This window comes from Danio aesculapii, chromosome 4 (assembly GCF_903798145.1).
Source record: "Danio aesculapii chromosome 4, fDanAes4.1, whole genome shotgun sequence".
Classification (NCBI taxonomy): domain Eukaryota; kingdom Metazoa; phylum Chordata; class Actinopteri; order Cypriniformes; family Danionidae; genus Danio; species Danio aesculapii.
In genome coordinates, this window is record NC_079438.1 from 1,496,149 (window position 1) to 1,517,492 (window position 21,344).

Genomic DNA, 21,344 nt, shown 5'->3' on the forward strand with positions numbered 1-21,344 from the left:
AACTGTGCTGAAGATTGTTGATGTTGAGCAGTCGGATCATCTCTTCATGGGCCACAGGATCTGATCCTCCGACAGACGACACATACAGCTCAATCTCATCTTTTTCCTCCTATAAAAGATGAACGATAGCTCTCATTTAGGGACATATGATTTATTACATCTCTCTATACAGTTGAAGACAAAATGATTAGCGCTTCCCTACTGAAAAAGGCTGGTTTTACCTGGTCAACCAGGCTGGTTTTAGAGCGGTTTGGGTCACTTCCACCTATTTCCGCTGGTCAAGCTGGTTTTAGCAGGTCATTTTCCAGCCTGACCAGCTAAGACCAGGTTGGAAATGGATAGAAACCAGCCTGGAAATGGCCAAAACCCCTCTAAAACTGGCTTGGTCGACTAGTAAAACCAGCCAACCAGCTTTTTTTTCAGTAGGGTCCTCTGAAATTTCTGATCTTTTTTTAATTGTGCTGTTTAAATAAACTATTCACAGTATTTCCCATTACATTTTTATTATAAAGTGTTATTTATTTTAGTTTGGCAGCAATGATGAAAAAGGAAAACCGAGTTTACCCAAAAATGAAAATTTACTTGAAGAAATTTCCCGCGCCTGACCACAAGATGGCGTCCAGAGCGCAATCATCCCGGTGTAAGCTTCTGTTTAAGTTAATTAAAGTAACGTTTGTATACATGACAGAAATTAAAACACTAATAGACAGCTCACTAAGTGATAAAACTATCACGAGTGTGAACAAGAAGATGAAAGCCTTATCTAACCCAACCTAAGGAGGGATTTATTAACCAGCAAAACACAAACAAAATGGCATCCCTTCAGTGTACTCAGTGCTGCAAAACTCACTCATGTTATTCACTCTTTCAAGTGGACTACATTAATGAACTAAGGATATAACAGTACTGTGTTTCTTTTAAAAACACCCTGCCTGACCTACACAGTTCAACTAATAATTTTGGACAAGAAAGGTTGGGAACGGTGTCCTCTGGTGGTAGAAGTAGAAGTCACAGCCCACAGACATCAAAACCCACACGAGGCCTTTAGAAAACTAGTCTTTTTTGTGACTGTCTCCAAAACCACAATGGGAAGTGAGGGGGGCAGATGAAGCGGGAAATCGTGTATGAAATATTAAATGTATTATCATAAGTTGGCACATTTCGCTTGAACTTTTAAGATGAAGCAGTGTATACAAAGACAACAATGAAGTACTCTACCTTTCAGAAGTCAACGCTTCATCCTCAGTTAAAAAGAGTTTCAAAAGAAACAAAGCTGTGATGACTATTGGAACTGCAGACGTTTAAGCAAGCTTACTGCTGTCAGAAAGATGAAACATCGACACGTTTGGTGTGCACTGAATGATCCAAGCTGAAAGCTCCACAGATTCATTCACAGCGAGATAAAGGGAAGTGGAATACTGTATCACATTTATCTGTTACTAAGAAAAGTTCATTTGATTCAACTAAATGCAATAAGGCAGCAAGATTTTTACAGTGTTCTTTTTGAAAACTAAACAATCAGAGAATATCCCCTACTGAAATAAACAGCTTAAACCAGCCTAGGCTCGTTGGCTGGTTTTAGCTGGTTGACCAGCCTGGTTTTGGCCACTTCCAGGCTGGTTTCCAGCCATTTCCAGCCTGGTCGTAGCTGGTCAGGCTGGAAAATGACCAGCTAAAACCAGCTTGACCAGCCTGGTTTAAGCTGGACATAGCTGGTTTTGGCTGGGCTACCAGCCTGGCTAAGACCAGGCTGGAAATGGCTGGAAACCAGCCTGGAAGTGGCTAAAACCCCAGCTGGATTAAGCAGTTTTTTTCAGTAGGGTCTTTATTATGAAAATGATTTAGTTTTATAATATGTCATATTTAAAGGCGGCATGGTGTCTCAGTGGTAAGCACTGTCGCCTCATAGCAAGAAGGTTGCTGGTTCGAGTCCCAGCTGGACTAGTTAGCGTTTCTGAGTGGAGTTTGCATGTTCTCCCCGTGTTGGCGTGGGTTTCCTCAGGGTGCTCTGGTTTCCCCCACAGTCCAAACACAAGCGGGGAATTGAATGAACTAAATTGGCCGTAGTGTATGAGTGTGTGTGTGTGTGTGAATGGGTGTTTCCCAGTACTAGGTTGCAGCCATCTGCTGTGTAAGACATATGCTGGAATAATTGGCGGTTCATTCCGCTGTGGTAACCCCAGAAAAATAAGGGACTAAGCTGAAGTAACATGAATGAATATGCCATATTTACGAATGTCTATTAGACATCCAATAGATGTAAAAATAGATTTTTTCATTAAAACAAAGCTAAATTTGGGCAGTCAGTGAAAATCTAATAGACATCTAAAAATCGCCCAAAATAGATTAGTCGGAATAGACAGGAATGAATGACTACACATGTGAAGTCTGTCTAATTTGTGGATTTGATGACAAGTTTGAGCTATTCTAAGCCTCGGTTTAGCCAAGATGTCTTTATTTAGACGTCTATTAGATGTCTATTTAACACAATATTGCTTGGTTGCTAATAAATAAGTTAATTTATACTCCACTGAAAGTCTAGTCACCCCATAACTCTGATGTTATAAAACATTCACAAATAAATAAATCAATTTCCATTTGCATTGAGCCCACGCATACCTCATTATCTCTGAAAAGAGGCTCACATTCCAGACCTTCATAAACACGCTCAGAACCATTTACCAAGGATTAAAGTTAATAATGTAAACAACGTTGAGTTTCCTCCACAAAAGAACGGTTCAGCTTCATAAGACCTTGAAGTATCATCATCATCTGTTTCTCTCGTACATATATATTTGGACCTTCAAAGAGATGTGGCACATTTGTTATGGAAATGCTCATTTTTGGCCCCTTTCATCACTTCACAGCACTCAATCTGCACTTTTGGGAGTGATTAGGGCGTAGGGAAGAGCCCTTCAAAACGCAACAGGGTTGATGTTGATTTTGATGTGGACTTTAATTACTGCCCACAGCAAAGAAGTTCTCGAACCTGCGTTCGTTTTGACAGGCAAATTGCTATGACCTTTTGTATTCAGTGCACATCCCATAAAGCTTCACCGGCATTAAAGCAAATAAATATATAAATGCAGTGCGCTGAAGTGGTGATATATGCGAGCTGTGATTGATGTTCGTGGACGGCTCGTGGGAGTGTGGAAGCTTGCAGAGGTCTGGCATCAGGTGCATTAGTGTAATTGGCTCTGAGGGTGAGAGAGTTCATCTCCCGCCACCATAAAACACATTCCCCTTATCGTATACTCACGCAGCTAGTCCAAATATTCCCTGTTTAATTCAGTGTCAAACCTCTGAATGTTTTTGAGAGGTGCTGCTTTTGATCCAACCTTTCTAGTAGCCCTTAGACCTTGACTTTCTTGTTTAAAGGGGACCTATTGTGCGAAAATCACTTTTATAAGGGGTTTAGACACAGTTGTGTAGCAACGTTGTGTGAATATAGCCAGCATCTAACAGTAAAAATTTATTGATTCTATGTTTTATAATCAGACTTGATAAAAAGAGTCAGCAGAAACACTTCGATTGACATGCTCCCTTTGTTTGTGTCATCAGAGGGGGGAAGCCCCGCCCATTAGTGATGATCTCTCTCTCTCATACACTCCTTTTGGCACTTTGCAGTTTTTCACAGTGATAACGTTAGTCCTGTCTTGAATCTGCCACTATGCTGATGCTCAGGTGTTTGTAGCTCCGCCCTTTTTTTAAAAGAGCACAATCTCATTTGAATTTAAAGTGACATATGCCACAATTGGGATCAAAGCCTATAAAAGGGTCGGTTTCAGGGAATTGTAAAACATTCAGACATCCCAAGTCTCCCGGGAGTCTCCTGCATATGCATAGTCACTCCCGGATGCCTGCGAATGAGCGATAATGTACCAAAAAATGAAGGCGTCAACCCTCCACCCACCCGCCACGCTCTATAGATACATCACGCGTAACCACCCCTCTGTACACATCACATCAAGAGCAGGCATCCCCGGATCGTAACAGCCGACCATCACCATCCTTTTAAAGCTTTTAAAGAGCCCCTATTATGGGTTTTCGAGAATGACCTTCCATGTAGTGTGTAACACAGCTCTAAGTGAAGTAAAATATCCAGCTAAGGCTTAAATCTGAAAGTGGACAGTGCTTAAAACTATTGATTCATCTATAAAAGAGTCGACTCCTAAGTACTTCAAATGAATCGTCTTGATAACGAGTCTTTAACCGTTCCGGTGTGACATGGATACGAAACTTAAGTCCCGTCCAAGTTGTTGCGCGCGCAAACCCAGGAACGTAGAAACCTGCAGTCCCGCCCACAAGCAGTAGCAAAGAAGTAGGATATTATTGGAAGTGTAAAGGGAAAGTTACTCAACCCAAAGATGAAACTGTGAAGAGTCAGTGGTTGAGGCTTATTTTAGCAAAAATACCTCAGCATTATAGCCCAGCCTTGTGCAGTTCGAGTGCTTCTGGAATCTACACACGTACAACAGAGGATTCGTTGGCCATTTGTTAAAGGAGGGATCAGAAAAGACTATTGATGTAAGGGACTGTCAGTGGATCATGAATCAGTTTCTTCCTCCATTTCACAAGAGTAAGTACGTTTGATTAAAATGGCTGCCTCCTTGTTTTCTCTAGCTTGCAAATAATGTATTGAATTGTGTTTTGTTACTTGTAACCGCTTGTACTGTATCAGGCTAACTCTTTATATTCTCATATCGTGTCTAAAACCCTGTTGAAAATGCGTCGCGTGCCGCTTTGTTGACGGATTTAAATGCGTTTGTGAGCTCGCATTCCCCTGCCGTTTGTCGTTCCTATGGACACCGTCAGCTGTCCTTACGCACATGTGGCGGTCAAGTTTCAAAATAGTTCAGCTTTGGCCGCCGTGTGGATTCATAATGTGTGTCATGGTTAAGAATAGAGCAATATGCTGGTGTTTAACTGCACACACATACCTGCCAACATCTGTCCCTGAAAATCCGGGAGACCGGGGGGTCAGGTTCGGGGTGAGGTGTCTGAATAACACTCAGGGCTGGAGCAAGCTAAACTGGTGCTCTAGGCGAACGGTGATCACGCCACCCTCGATCCAAAAGTGTTAAAGAAAGTGACCGGTTCGCGGATGAAAGTGAGGAGCGGGAGGGACGGGATTGGTGTCGCGGATGAAAGTGAGGACTGGGAGGGACGGGGTTAGTGTCGCGGATGAAAGTGAGGACCGGGGGGGTCTGCGGACGCCGCCCTCACTATTCTGTCACTCATGGCGGCCAACTAGGTTGCCTCTATGAACGTGCAGGCTCTGAAAACACTGGTGAGAACCGGGCACTGTGTACTATGGCGTTAGTAACTACTATGAAGCGTGTTTCGGGCGGCCGGATCGGATCCTATACCAATGCTGGCGACCACAGTTGGGTTCCATAGACCGTACCAAAAGGGTTGAAATTACGTGAGTTTTCCATGATAAATAACAAATGGGAGGGTGGTTGGAGATGGGTCTGACATACGGGAGACTCCCGGGAAAAACAGGGGTGTTGGCAGGTATGCTCACACATACACTCTGCACTCTGACTACTTCTATATTGTTGATAAGCTGGGCTGGGCATTTTACTCTGTCTCGCGCTGAACGCTGTCAGTGTCGACCAGTCCCAACAGGCTGTCATCAGTCTAATCAGCGCAGATTAGCTTCGCGCTAAGGAGGGGTTTGGGAACAAATGAATCACTGAACGATTCATATGGGAGTCGCTAGGATAATTAGATAAATATAAATGCATATTATAAGACCATAAGAAGTGTTTTTTTGACCTTGCTGTAACGCCACGCCAGCAGAGAGAGCCCTTGCACGACTACTGACTCAGCTCCACTCCCTCTGCAGTCACTTCCTGTTTGTGTAGTATTTCAGTGAGAGCTAAGGCCATGCTTCTTGGCGAAGTATTGCCAGTCTACCTGCACTACCAAGCAGTTTCCAAGAGACTTTCATGACTGCCTGCCTGTGTATGACCCTGCCTGCCTTGATCAAGTACGTTATCTTTGCCCTCTTGCTCTGTTTTGGACTGTTTGTTGTTATACTGAACCTCTGCCTGCACTCTCACTACGTCGTCTGGATTTTCCCCTGTGTTTGTTGACTGGATTGGACTGCTTATGTGTTGCCGACTTTCCGCCTGTTTACTCACTGATGTCTCTGCCTAAACCCCTTAATAAAACTTCTGCACATGGATTCTAATACTGTCTCAGACCCCATGTTACAGAATACTTCGCCAAGAAGCATGGCCTTAGCTCTCACTGAAATACTACACAAACAGGAAGTGACTGCAGAGGGAGCGGAGCTGAGTCAGTAGTCAGGCGAGGGCTCCCTCTGCTGGCGTGGCGTTACACTTGCATTTATATTAGACTGTTGTTGGAGATCCTTACAACCAATATATGACCCTACTTCATGTATAATAGCGGCTCTTTAAAAAGGGGCATAATGGGTCCCCTTTAAAGAGCCCATATTATAGATGAAATAGGGTCATATTTAGGTTGTAAGGGTCTCCAACAACAGTCTAATATGCATGCAAGGTCAAAAAACACTTTCATGGTCTTATAATCTGCATTTATTTTTACCTAATTATCCCAGCGACTCTCATATGAATCGTTCAGCGATTCATTTGTACCCAAACCCCAAGCTAATTTGCGCTGATTGGACCGATGATAGCCTGCTGCGATTGGTCGACGACACTGACAGGCTTCAGGGCGAGACAGAGTGAAATGCCCAGCAGCTAATCAACAATTTAAAAGTAGTCACAGTGCATACACGCTTCATAGTGGATTTTGGCTGCCAGTGGGTGAATGTAAATACAGACGATGGACTAGAAAATACTGACGACTAACTATTTTATCAAGCAAAAATTCCAAGAACTGGCAAGGAGATCTCCTAGCAGTCTACTTGCTCTTTTCACACACACACGCACACACACACAGGGCCGGCGCGTCCACAATAGAGACGGCGCGGCGGCGACACCTCCCTCACCCGCCGCGTCCTCAGTTACATCCGCGATTACAACCCCCCACATCCCCCCCCCACCCCCCCAAGCTTCGATTTTTTACCGCATTGAATTACGGTTATGGTTATATCCATGCCCAATCTCAGGTCCCATTCACACAAAGCTGCCATTTTCTGTATATGACAAAATTTAGGATTGTAAAGGTTAGGGCGGCACAATCTAATCGAAATTGAAAAATTATCGTAACCGAAAAATTATCGTTATCATGAAAATAGTACATGCAATATCCAAATATCCAATTATCAATATAAGTGCAATAAATGACATTTATTTTATGACGCTTTCATATTACAATTGTACTGTTCGTTGTCAAACTGAACAAAATTACTTTCAGGATGCCAATAAAAATCTGTCATCTGCAAAAATGACAGCAGACTTAACACAGGCTTTGCATTCTAATGGGTAGACCCAGTATTTATGTTGCTTCCTTATTAATTTTAGGATTCTGTGTTAAAGTTTATATGGAATTTCAACTATTTAAATGTTTGCATGTGGTAAATATTGACCAATTACGCAGATTTAGTTTAATGACTTGACTGATTCAGCATGTGTGTGTGCTTTTATCACCTTTTAATCAGATATTTAAAACGCACTGACACCCATTGCTTTTATAATTTTTGTCTTAAAATGAGGATGCAAATTATGAAGGGGTCTGAGTTTATGTATATTTATTATTACGCAATATTTATTACACACCTCCCATCCTGATGGTAATATTTGCACACTGCTTACAATGCCAATTAGGCCAGCACGATATTGGAAAAATCTGATATTTAGTTTTTCTGCGATATATATTGCGATATGAATATAATTTCATGAAATGAACAGCTCTATTTAGAAAGATTGCATTCATTTAGATAGATAAAATCACATGATCGTCATTTTATAATTCAAAAATAATATTTAATAACAGCTTTATGTTTTAATCTATAATAAGTAATCTAATCCTGTGACTGTAATGCCAATACATCAAAACAGATTGCGTGGGCACTCACCATTGTGAGCGTATGGTGGCCAGACGCGAGCTTGTTTTCCGCATGGTCAGTGTTTTGCAGGAGGTCCGACTGCCTCTGTGGAGCTCTTTGGAAATGGGATTGAAGAAACGCTGAGGGCATCAGCTTGGCCACCCGTCCGCGAGGTTGAGCCTGAAGAAATTCCCCTTTAAATCCTAAAGTCTTTTCCCGAATGAGGGCACCCATTTGCTGGTACACGGGGCCAATCTTTCCATTAGCCAGGCGCCGGTGCGGAGTCTGATAAACATCCTCATCCGCAGAGATGCCCCCTGAAACACAGAATCATCTATCATAACAGGAGCACTGTAGTGAAGAGGTTACATAAAGCACCTGCTTTTCATGATATATACATGCTTTTTGCATATGAAACTAATATTTGGTTGCTTGCTGTAATAAATATGACTAAGTAACGTTCATTCATTCATTATTTATCAGGAGTCACCACAGCGGAATGAACCGCCAACTATTCTGGCATATGTTTTGGGCAGCAGATGCCCTTCCTGCCACAATCCAGTACTGGGAAACACCCATACATTCACACACACACTCATACGCTACAATTTTTGTCTACCCAATTCACCTATAGTGTTTGGACTGGGAGAAAGAGGAAAAACCCCGCCAACACAGGGACAACGTACAAACTCAGTAGCATATCTTCAGAAATTCACATTTAATTTAGTTTAATTAGGACTTTTAAGTCATATTTATAATTGTACCTCAGAAAAAAATATAATTTCTGGTGTCCATCTTGGGACAAAACAAAGGTCAGGCCAGGTTTCTTCCAGTTTAAACAATTCAGACTTACATTTTAGTCTGGACTATAGGCTTAAAGGTCTTAAAAGTTAACACAACAAAGAAAATGTACACACTATTTGCTCACCCTTTCAAATTTCTATGAGTTTCTTTCTTCTGTCGAAGACAAAAGATGTTATTTTGAGGAAAGCTGAAAACCTGTAATCATTGACTTTCATAGTAGGAATAACAAATACCATGGACGTCAGTGGTTACACGTTTCCATCAATCTTCCAATTATTATGCTCAAACAGAAGAGTTGAAACTCAAATAGGTTATAAACAAGTAAAGGATGAGTAAATTCTCATTTTTAGGTGAACTATCCCTTTAAATTGGCCTTTTTAAATGTCTGAAAGACTAGCAGTTATTGTGCAGGAATATAAAACATCAAGTGATCATACTCATGAAGTAAAAGGATGCTAATTTCCAATGATAAACATGATATTTTTACCTTTTGAGCCATATCATTTACCCATCGTCACTTCAAATGTACAAACATATATATGGTGTTTCCGAATCTACCCGTCATGTTTGTTTCATGTTAACGTGAAACTAATTGGAATCCAATATCAAGATACAGGACATCAGTTATAAACAACAGTACACAGAAAACACAATCAAGATAGTCTAATAAAATAACTATTAATATGCTCAAAATGCTAAACAGGATATTCAGTATATATATGTACTATCCTTTATGAACATATACAGCCAAGGCTAAATAATGAACATATACAGTACAGTGCACACACACACACACACATAGTGAATGTGCATCTATAGCAGTATTTTCTACTGTATCCAATATGAGTTTAAGTGTGGTAGTACTCGTTTTACTCTGGTAAGACATCTATTAGCTAAAAATCCCTGTCTTCCTCGTCATAATTTAATTTAAAATGCATTAAAGTGGTTATATTCAGCCTCTCTAGCCTTTAAATGATCCCATTGCCCATGTTATTAATCCCAGTCAGACCTTACATGAACGCCCAATCCATTCAACACAATAGCAAACCAGTGACTAACGGCTGGAATTAAAATCAACCCAGACGGTGTCGATATTGTTTTCAGCCTCACCTGTGACGTGCAATCGCATCAATGAAGAGATGAGGAGCAGCGCCGTGTTCGCGAGCATTATTCCTCTCGTTAATGATTCGCTACAAACACATCATGGCTTCATGAAGACCGAGGCTGCCGCGTCTCGACGGTAAACACGGTGAAACGATGGATGATTAATACAGCAATTCTACATCTGTTGAGGATCACACACCCTGATGCATCTCTCCTGCGCTGACAGACCCTTTTGAAGAATCGATTCGCTTGGTCTGAATCACTTCAATGAATCGATTCAGCTATACTATGACGGGTGATAGTTTAAGCAAATTACAGAGTAAAAACACTTTTTTATTCAAAGCTATTGTGCCTTTAATCAACGTTATTCGTTGTAATGTTTGATACAGTGCTGTTTGTTTAGTTTGTTTAGGATCTGAACTAACGAAACCACATAAAAAGCGAAGACGATTCAAAAGCGTTCGAATCTAGGAACCGGTTCAAGAGAATGATTCAGAAAAGGAGTAGGAGGTGATAAACATAAGCTGAAAAAATATGTTTAACAACATAAGCAGTACATGCGAAGCTTTTACAGGGAACACGAAGACATTAAAATAGCCTACAACCGACTGAACTTTTGCCAATACATGTAACATTTGGATTTTACCACCTCAGTCACTAGGAAAAACATTATACAAAAAACTAGCATTTTACATGGCCTAAATCTATATATGGCATCTTTTTAAAAAGAATTCTGTGTATTTTGTACACTGCCTGACAAAAGTCTTGTCGTTGATCCCAGTTGAGCGACTAATAATAACTCGACTTCTAGTTGATCATTTGTAAAAGTGGCAGAAGGTCAATTTTTCTACTGAATCATCTGTTGAGCTGCATCCCAATCATCACAAATACTGCAGAAGACCTACTGGAACCCGCATGGAGCCAAGATTCTCACAGATATCAATCAAGTTTGGTGAAGGATGGTTTGGGATTACATTCAGTATGTAGAGATCTGCAAAGTGGATGGCAACATCAACAGCCTGAGGTATCAAGACATTTGTGCTGCCCATTACATTACAAACCACAGGAGAGGGCAAATTCTTCAGCAGGATAGCGCTCCTCATACTTCAGCCTCCACATCAACGCTCCTGAAAACAAAGAAGGTCAAGCTGCTTCGGGATTGGCCAGCCCAGTCACCAGAAATGAACATTATTGAGCATGTCTGGGGTAATATGAAGGAGGAGGCGTTGAAGATGAATCCAAAGGATCTTGATGAACTCTGGGAGTCCTGCAAGAAGGCTTTCTTTGCCATTCCAGATGACTTTATTAATCAGTGATTTGAGTCATTGCAGAGATGTATGGATGCATATTCATTCAATCCATATTCATTCTTTTTCCTCTGCATCATGACTTTATATTCTATACTGGACATTATTTTTGTTCAGTCAGTGTCTAAGCAAAGTCAGACCTTACTGTCCTAATTAAATCATTAACAATCAAGGCATGATCATATTTTATTTTGGTAAAATATGTGTAATTTAGAGGCTATCAAATGATCAGCTAGAAGTGATTTTTTGCTGTTCCTAAAAGTTGGATAGGCAACAAGACTTTTGTCAGGTAGTGCATATTAGCTAGAGGCAGCCTATAGGCCTACCCAAAGTACTACACCATAACCACATAATTTGTGTGTTGTACTTTTCCCCACATAAAATACTGCAGGTTATTTTTGTAAGGACATTGTGAATACCTTGACTTCAAAAATATGATCTAAAATGTTTCGCACAAGAACCATCAATAGGACTTCACACAAACTACCCAGCAGGCACCTTGATGTCAAACTGATTCAAGCAATTCAATCATAACGTAATGTTAAAACGTCGAATAGTTTGGACTGCTGAGCGAATCACTGGTACAACCCTTCCTACTCCCCAAGAACTGTACTTATCCAGAGCGAGTAAAAGGGCTGCCAAAATCACTCTGGACCCCTCACACCCAGCACACTGCCTCTTTGAACTTTTACCTTCTGGTCGACGCTACAGAGCACTGCGCACCAGAACAGCCCGACACAGAAACAGTTTCTTCCCTCAGGCAATCCATCTCATGAACACTTGATGATAATAATTGCGAAACCAACATCACTACTTGCTATACACTTTTATACACATATACACTTATTTAACAACACACTTTACATGCCAATTTGCACATAACAGCTGCACATATAACGTTGTATATAGTAATAAACATGTACATACACTTGTCAATCTGTATATTTGCACTCACTACTTCTATTTTTTTTATATATATATATATTTATTATCTGTTTTTTGTCCTGTCTCTGTAATTCTGTTGCACTGTAGAAGCTCTGTCACCAAAACAAATTCCTCGTATGTGTGAACATACCTGGCAATAAAGCTCTTTCTGATTCTGATTATTTATCAATATGTGGCTTTTTCTGGATTCTCGGAACCTATAGAAATTAAAAATGTAAAACAGGAAATGCATTGGGACCAGGGACGTAGCAACCGGGGGGGGATGGGGGATCCGTCCCCCTCACTTTTAGAGACAGATCATTTAGAAACAGGTGATTAATAATTATATGAACGTATGATCTCACACAGCCTCCCCCCACTTTTAAAATGTCTGATACGCCCCTGATTGGGACCATTGTTTTTTTGTTTACGTCCCTCAAAATTGTCTATAAGAGATGTTATATTCGTCTGAAAGCTTCAATTAGAAATTTACACTGGATGTTGGATCCCGACAATGCATGTAAACTAGCTTGATGTCGAAACAACGTCAAATTGACATCTAAAATACACACCAAAAGTCGATTACAAGACTGTCCAGTAATTATGGTGGCTTGAAAAGCCAGCATATTGTTATCTATCAAAACTTCTTCTTCTTCTTCTGAGACTAATTAGGGACCGAGCACCAAACGGTGCAAGGCCCTATTGGAATTGCTCCGTTTATTATTATTATTATTATTATTATTATTATTATTATTATTATTATTATTATTAGGGACCGAGCACCGAACGGTGCAAGGCCCTATTGGAATTGCTCCGTTTATTATTATTATTATTATTATTATTATTAGGGACCGAGCACCAAACGGTGCAAGGCCCTATTGGAATTGCTCCGTTTTTTATTATTATTATTATTATTATTATTATTATTATTATTCCGCCCCTAATCGGGGCACTTTTGAGGGTCTAAACGTGCTCGAAAAGTCACGAAACTTTGCACACACATCAAACGCGGCGTAAATGGTCGGCTGATATGGGTCTCGGAAGTGGGCGTGGCAAAATCACTCGACAGCGCCACCTAGAAAATTGATACGGACAAGCCCCCGACACACGAATCACGCACATGCACGAAAATTGGCACACACCTCAAACATGCCAAGACCTACGAAAAAGTCTCAAGGAGCGATATCTCAAACCCAACAGGAAGTCGGATATTTACAGCTTCCTGCGGCGAAAAAGTGGCGTTTTTGCCATTTCCAGGCGTTGTAGTTTAACGAACTCCTCCTAGGGATTTGATCCGATCGACACCAAAATTGGGTTATGTCATCTAAAGGCCTTGGCGATGTTGAATTGCGAAGCTTTAGAGTTTTCGTCGATGGGCGTGTCCGTGGCGGCCTCGCAAACTTTGACGACTCGCCACGAAACATCAAGTTGTTATAACTCAGGCATGCATTATCCGATCAGCCTCAAAATTCACATGTTTGATAACCGTCCTGACCTGAACACGTTTACATGCCAATATCCTGATACAGTTATAGCGCCACCTGCTGGCTACAGGAAATGACATGATTTACAGTGAAACAAACTCCTCACACAAATTTCATGATATCAGCACCAAATTTGACTGGTGTCATCTGAAAGCAGTATCGATGATATATTGTGAAGGTCTAGAGTTTTCGTCGATGGGCGTGTCCGTGGCGGCCTCGCAAACTTTGATGATTCGCCACCAAACATCAAGTTGTTATAACTCAGGCATGCATGATCCCATCTGCCTCAAAACTCACACATTTGATAAGTGTCCTGACCTGAACATGTTTACATGCCAATAACTCGATAAAGTTATAGCGCCACCTGCTGGCAAACTTAAAATTGCCTATAACTCAGCCAAACAATATCCGATCTGCCTAAAACTTCACATGGTTGATAAGATTGCTCTCCTTAAGACATCTACATGCCAATTTTGAGTCACAGTCATAGCGCCACCTTGTGGCAACAGTAAAATTGCCTATAACTCAGCCAAACATTGTCCGATCTGCCTGAAAATTCACATGGTTGATTACAATCCTCTCCTCAAGACATCTACATGAAAATATTGAGTCACAGTCATAGCGCCATCTGCTGACGGGAGCAAGTTTGGCATAAATCTGTGATTTTCTCCGATTTTTTTTATGTATCGGCCTAAATTATTATTGTTCGCGGTTCTCTGTCGTCCTACGGCCGCCGGGCGGCGGTGAGCCCGGGTGCGAGGTCCCTATCATCGCTGCTTGCAGCTTTAATTAGGGACCGAGCACCAAACGGTGCAAGGCCCTATTGGAATTGCTCCGTTTTTTATTATTATTATTATTATTATTATTATTATTATTCCGCCCCTAATCGGGGCACTTTTGAGGGTCTAAACGTGCTCGAAAACTCACGAAACTTTGCACACACATCAAACGCGGCGTAAATGGTCGGCTGATATGGGTCTCGGAAATGGGCGTGGCAAAATGACTCGACAGCGCCACCTAGAAAATTGATACGGACAAGCCCCCGACACACGAATTACGCACATGCACGAAAATTGGCACACACCTCAAACATGCCAAGACCTACGAAAAAGTCTCAAGGAGCGATATCTCAAACCCAACAGGAAGTCAGATATTTACAGCTTCCTGCGGCGAAAAAGTGGCGTTTTTGCCATTTCCAGGCGTTGTATTTTAACGAACTCCTCCTAGGGATTTCATCCGATCGACACCAAAATTGGGTTATGTCATCTAAAGGCCTTGGCGATGTTAAATTGCGAAGCTTTAGAGTTTTCGTCGATGGGCGTGTCCGTGGCGGCCTGGCAAACTTTGACGACTCGCCACGAAACAGGAAGTCGTTATAACTCAGGCATGCATTATCCGATCTGCCTCAAAATTCACACGTTTGATAACCGTCCTGACCTGAACACGTTTACATGCCAATATCCCGATACAGTTATAGCGCCACCTGCTGGCTACAGGAAATGACATGATTTTACATTGTAACAAACTCCTCCCACAAATTTGGTCATATCAGCACCAAATTTGAGAGGTGTCCTCTGAACACTCTAGCGATCATATATTGTGAAGGTCCAGAGTTTTCGTCGATGGGTGTGTCCGTGGCGGCCTCGCAAACTTTGATGGTTCGCCACGAAACAGGAAGTTGTTATAACTCAGGCATGCATGATCCGATCAGCCTCAAAACTCACACATTTGATCACCGTCCTGACCTGAACACGCTTACATGCCAATATCCCGATACAGTTATAGCGCCACCTGCTGGCGCCACCTATAAAAATTAAACGGACAGGCCCCCGAGCTACGAATCTCGCACACGCACGAAACTTGGCACACACGTCAAACATGGCAAAACCTACGAAAAAGTCACTTGGAGCGAAATCTCAAACCCAACAGGAAGTCGTATATTTTTAGCTTCCTGCGGCGAAAAAGTGGCGTTTTTGCCATTTCCAGGCGTTGTACTTTAGCGAACTCCTCCTAGGGATTTAATCCGATCGACACCAAAATTGGGTTTTGTCATCTACAGCCCTTGGCGATGTTAAATTGCGAAGCTTTAGAGTTTTACTCGATGGGCGTGTCCGTGGCGGCCTCGCAAACTTTGACGATTCGCCACAAAACAGGAAGTTATTATAACTCAGGCATACATGATCCGATCTGCCTCAAAATTCACACAATTGATAACCGTCCTGACCTGAACATGTTTACATATCAATATCCAGTTAAAGTTATAGCGCCACCTGCTGGGAACAGTAAAATTGCCTATAACTCAGCCACACAATGTCCGATCGGCCTGAAAATTCACATGGTTGATTAAAATCCACTCCTGAAGACAACTACATGCCAATATTGAGTCACAGTTATAGCGCCACCTGCTGTCAACAATAAAATTGCCTATAACTCAGCCAAACAATGTCCGATCTGCCTAAAACTTCACATGGTTGTTAAGACTCATCTCCTGAAGACATCTACATGCCAATATTGAGTCACAGTCATAGCGCCACCTGCTGACAGTAGGTAGTTTGGCTTATAACTCATCCACACAATGTCCGATCAGGCTGAAACTTCACATGTTTGATGAGTTCCCACTACTGAAGACATCTACATGCCAATCTTGAGTCACAGTCATAGCGCCACCTGCTGACAGGAGCAAGTATGGCATAAATCTGTGATTTTCTCAGATTTTTTTATGTATCAGCTTAAATTATTATTGTTCGCGGTTCTCTGTCGTCCTAACGCCACCGGGCGGCGGTGAGCCCGTGTGCGAGGTCCCTTTCATCGCTGCTTGTTAGGGACCGAGCACCAAACGGTGCAAGGCCCTATTGGAATTGCTCCGTTTATTATTAGGGACCGAGCACCAAACGGTGCAAGGCCCTATTAGAATTGCTCCGTTTATTATTATTATTATTATTATTAGGGACCGAGCACCAAACGGTGCAAGGCCCTATTGGAATTGCTCCGTTTTTTATTATTATTATTATTATTATTCCGCCCCTAATCGGGGCACTTTTGAGGGTCTAAACGTGCTCGAAAAGTCACGAAACTTTGCACACACATCAAACGCGGCGTAACTGGTCGGCTGATATGGGTCTCGGAAGTGGGCGTGGCAAAATGACTCGACAGCGCCACCTAGAAAATTAATACGGACAAGCCCCCGACACACGAATCACGCACATGCACGAAAATTGGCACACACCTCAAACATGCCAAGACCTACGAAAAAGTCTCAAGGAGCGATATCTCAAACCCAACAGGAAGTCGGATATTTACAGCTTCCTGCGGCGAAAAAGTGGCGTTTTTGCAATTTCCAGGCGTTGTATTTCAACGAACTCCTCCTAGGGATTTCATCCGATCGACACCAAAATTGGGTTATGTCATCTAAAGACCTTGGCGATGTTAAATTGCGAAGCTTTAGAGTTTTCGTCGATGGGCGTGTCCGTGGCGGCCTCGCAAACTTTGACGACTCGCCACGAAACAGGAAGTCGTTATAACTCAGGCATGCATTATCCGATCAGCCTCAAAATTCACACGTTTGATAAACGTCCTGACCTGAACACGTTTACATGCCAATATCCCGATACAGTTATAGCGCCACCTGCTGGCTACAGGAAATGACATGATTTTACATTGTAACAAACTCCTCCCACAAATTTGGTCATATAAGCACCAAATTTGAGAGGTGTCCTCTGAACACTCTAGCGATGATATATTGTGAAGGTCCAGAGTTTTCGTCGATGGGTGTGTCCGTGGCGGCCTCGCAAACTTTGATGGTTCGCCACGAAACAGGAAGTTGTTATAACTCAGGCATGCATGATCCGATCAGCCTCAAAACTCACACATGTAATCACCAACCTGACCTGAACACGCTTACATGCCAATAACTCGATACAGTTATAGCGCCACCTGCTGGCGCCACCTATAAAAATTAAACTGACAGGCCCCCGAGCTACGAATCTCGCACACCCACGAAACTTGGCACACACGTCAAACATGCCAAAACCTACGAAAAAGTCTCTTGGAGCGAAACCTCAACCCCAACAGGAAGTCGTATATTTTTAGCTTCCTGCGGCGAAAGAGTGGCGTTTTTGCCATTTTCAGGCGTTGTACTTTAACGAACTCCTCCTAGGGATTTCATCCGATCGACACCAAAGTTGGGTTTTGTCATCTAAAGGCCTTGGCGATGTTAAATTGCGAAGCTTTAGAGTTTTCGTCGATGGGTGTGTCCGTGGCGGCCTCGCAAACTTTGACGATTCGCCACAAAACAGGAAGTCATTATAACTCAGGCATGCATGATCCGATCTGCCTCAAAATTCACACAATTGATAACCGTCCTGACCTGAACATGTTTACATATCAATATCCAGTTAAAGTTATAGCGCCACCTGCTGGGAACAGTAAAATTGCCTATAACTCAGCCACACAATGTCCGATCTGCCTGAAAATTCACATGGTTGATTAAAATCCTCTCCTGAAGACATCTACATATCAATATTGAGTCACAGTCATAGCGCCACCTGCTGGCAACGGCAAAATTTCCTATAACTCAACCACACAATGTCCGATCTGCCTGAAAATTCACATGGTTGATTAAAATCCACTCCTGAAGACAACTACATGCCAAAATTGAGTCACAGTTATAGCGCCACCTGCTGGCAACAATAAAATTGCCTATAACTCAGCCAAACAATGTCCGATCTGCCTGAAACTTCACATGGTTGTTAAGACTCATCTCCTGAAGACATCTACATGCCAATATTGAGTCACAGTCATAGCGCCACCTGCTGACAGTAGGTAGTTTGGCTTATAACTCATCCACACAATGTCCAATCAGGCTGAAACTTCACATGTTTGATGAGTTTCCACTACTGAACACATCTACATGCCAATCTTGACTCACAGTCATAGCGCCACCTGCTGACGGGAGCAAGTTTGGCATAAATCTGTGATTTTCTCAGATTTTTTTACGTATCGGCTAAAATTATTATTGTTCGCGGTTCTCTGTCGTCCTACGGCCACCGGGCGGCGGTGAGCCCGTGTGCGAGGTCCCTATCATCGCTGCTTGCAGCTTTAATTATTATTATTATTATTATTATTCTTCTCCCGAATGAATCGCGATTTTGAGGGTCTAAACATGCCCGAAAACTCACGAAAATTTGCACACGCCCCAGAAGTGGCGAAAATTTACGTTTGTTATAGGCTTCGGAAGTGGGCGTGGCAAAATGACTCGACAGCGCCACCTAGAAAATTAATACGGACAAGCCCCCGAGCCACGAATCACGCACATGCACGCAAATTGGCACACACCTCAAACATGCCAAGACCTACAAAAAAGTCTCAAGGAGCGATATCTCAAACCCAACAGGAAGTCGGATATTTATGGCTTCCTGCGGCGAAAAAGTGGCAATTTTGCCATTTCCAGGCGTTGTACTTTAACGAACTCCTCCTAGGGATTTCATCCGATCGACACCAAAATTGGGTTATGTCATCTAAAGACCTTGGCGATGTTAAATTGCGAAGCTTTAGAGTTTTCGTCGATGGGCGTGTCCGTGGCGGCCTCGCAAACTTTGACGACTCGCCACGAAACAGGAAGTTCTTATAACTCAGGCATGCATAATCCGATCTGCCTCAAAATTCACACGCTTGATAACCGTCCTGACCTGAACACGTTTACATGCCAATATCCCGATACAGTTATAGCGCCACCTGCTGGCTACAGGAAATGACATGATTTACAGTGAAACAAACTCCTCCCACAAATTTCATGATATCAGCACCAAATTTGAGTGGTGTCATCTGAAAGCAGTATCGATGATATATTGTGAAGGTCTAGAGTTTTCGTCGATGGGCGTGTCCGTGGCGGACTCGCAAACTTTGATGATTCGCCACCAAACATCAAGTTGTTATAACTCAGGCATGCATGATCCCATCTGCCTCAAAACTCACACATTTGATAAGTGTCCTGACCTGAACATGTTTACATGCCAATAACTCGATACAGTTATAGCGCCACCTGCTGGCAAACTTAAAATTGCCTATAACTCAGCCAAACAATATCCGATCTGCCTAAAACTTTACATGGTTGATAAGATTGCTCTCCTGAAGACATGTACATGCCATTATTGAGTCACAGTCATAGCGCCACCTGGTGGCAACAGTAAAAATGCCTATAACTCAGCCAAACAAAGTCCGATCTGCCTGAAAATTCACATGCTTGATTAAAATTCACTCCTGAAGACATCTACATGCCAATCTTGAGTCACAGTCATAGCGCCACCTGCTGACAGGAGCAAGTATGGCATAAATCCTTGATTTTCTCAGGTTTTTTATATATATCGGCTTAAATTATTATTGTTCGCGGTTCTCTGTCGTCCTACGGCCACCGGGCGGCGGTGAGCCCGTGTGCGAGGTCCCTTTCATCGCTGCTTGCAGCTTTAATTATTATTATTATTCTTATTCTTCTCCCGAATGAATCGCGATTTTGAGGGTCTAAACATGCCCGAAAACTCACGAAAATTTGCACACGCCCCAGAAGTGGCGAAAATTTACGTTTGTTATAGGCTTCGGAAGTGGGCGTGGCAAAATGACTCGACAGCGCCACCTAGAAAATTGATACGGACAAGCCCCCGAGCCACGAATCACGCACATGCACGAAAATTGGCACACACCTCAAACATGCCAAGACCTACAAAAAAGTCTCAAGGAGCGATATCTCAAACCCAACAGGAAGTCGGATATTTATGGCTTCCTGCGGCGAAAAAGTGGCGATTTTGCCATTTCCAGGCGTTGTACTTTAACGAACTCCTCCTAGGGATTTCATCCGATCGACACCAAAATTGGGTTATGTCATCTAAAGGCCTTGGCGATGTTAAATTGCGAAGCTTTAGAGTTTTCGTCGATGGGCGTGTCCGTGGCGGCCTCGTAAATTTTGACGACTCGCCATGAAACATCAAGTTGTTATAACTCAGGCATGCATTATCCGATCTGCCTCAAAATTCACACGTTTGATAACCGTCCTGACCTGAACACGTTTACATGCCAATATCCTGATACAGTTATAGCGCCACCTGCTGGCTACAGGAAATGACATGATTTACAGTAAAACAAACTCCTCGCACAAATTTCATCATATCAGCACCAAATTTGAGTGGTGTCATCTGAAAGCAGTATCGATGATATATTGTGAAGGTCTAGAGTTTTCGTCGATGGGCGTGTCCGTGGCGGACTCGCAAACTTTGATGATTCGCCATGAAACATCAAGTTGTTATAACTCAGGCATGCATGATCCGATCTGCCTCAAAACTCACACATTTGATAAGTGTCCTGACCTGAACATGTTTACATGCCAATAACTCGATAAAGTTATAGCGCCACCTGCTGGCAAACTTAAAATTGCCTATAACTCAGCCAAACAATATCCGATCTACCTAAAACTTCACATGGTTCATAAGATTGCTCTCCTGAAGACATCTACATGCCAATATTGAGTCACAGTCATAGCGCCACCTGGTGGCAACAGTAAAATTGCCTATAACTCAGCCAAACAAAGTCCGATCTGCCTGAAAATTCACATGGTGGATAAAATTCCACTCCTGAAGACATCTACATGAAAATATTGAGCCACAGTCATAGCGCCACCTGCTGACGGGAGCAAGTTTGGCATAAATCTGTGATTTTCTCAGATTTTTTTATATATCGGCCTAAACTATT

The 21,344-nt window shown here is 42.4% G+C and overlaps 1 protein-coding gene across 1 annotated transcript in view; it reads right to left on the reverse strand.

Annotated features, from left to right (window-relative positions):
• trim24 (tripartite motif containing 24) overlaps positions 1–10,110 on the reverse strand; it is a 32,639-nt gene extending 22,529 nt beyond the window's left edge. The window contains exons 1-3 of the mRNA XM_056455183.1: positions 9,899–10,110; positions 8,015–8,301; positions 4–109 (exon numbers count right to left, since the gene is read on the reverse strand). Coding sequence (XP_056311158.1) covers positions 4–109; positions 8,015–8,301; positions 9,899–9,956 — 451 coding nt within the window. The 5' untranslated portion in view covers positions 9,957–10,110. The remainder of the gene's footprint in view (positions 1–3; positions 110–8,014; positions 8,302–9,898) is intronic.
• Positions 10,111–21,344: the final 11,234 nt, after the last annotated feature.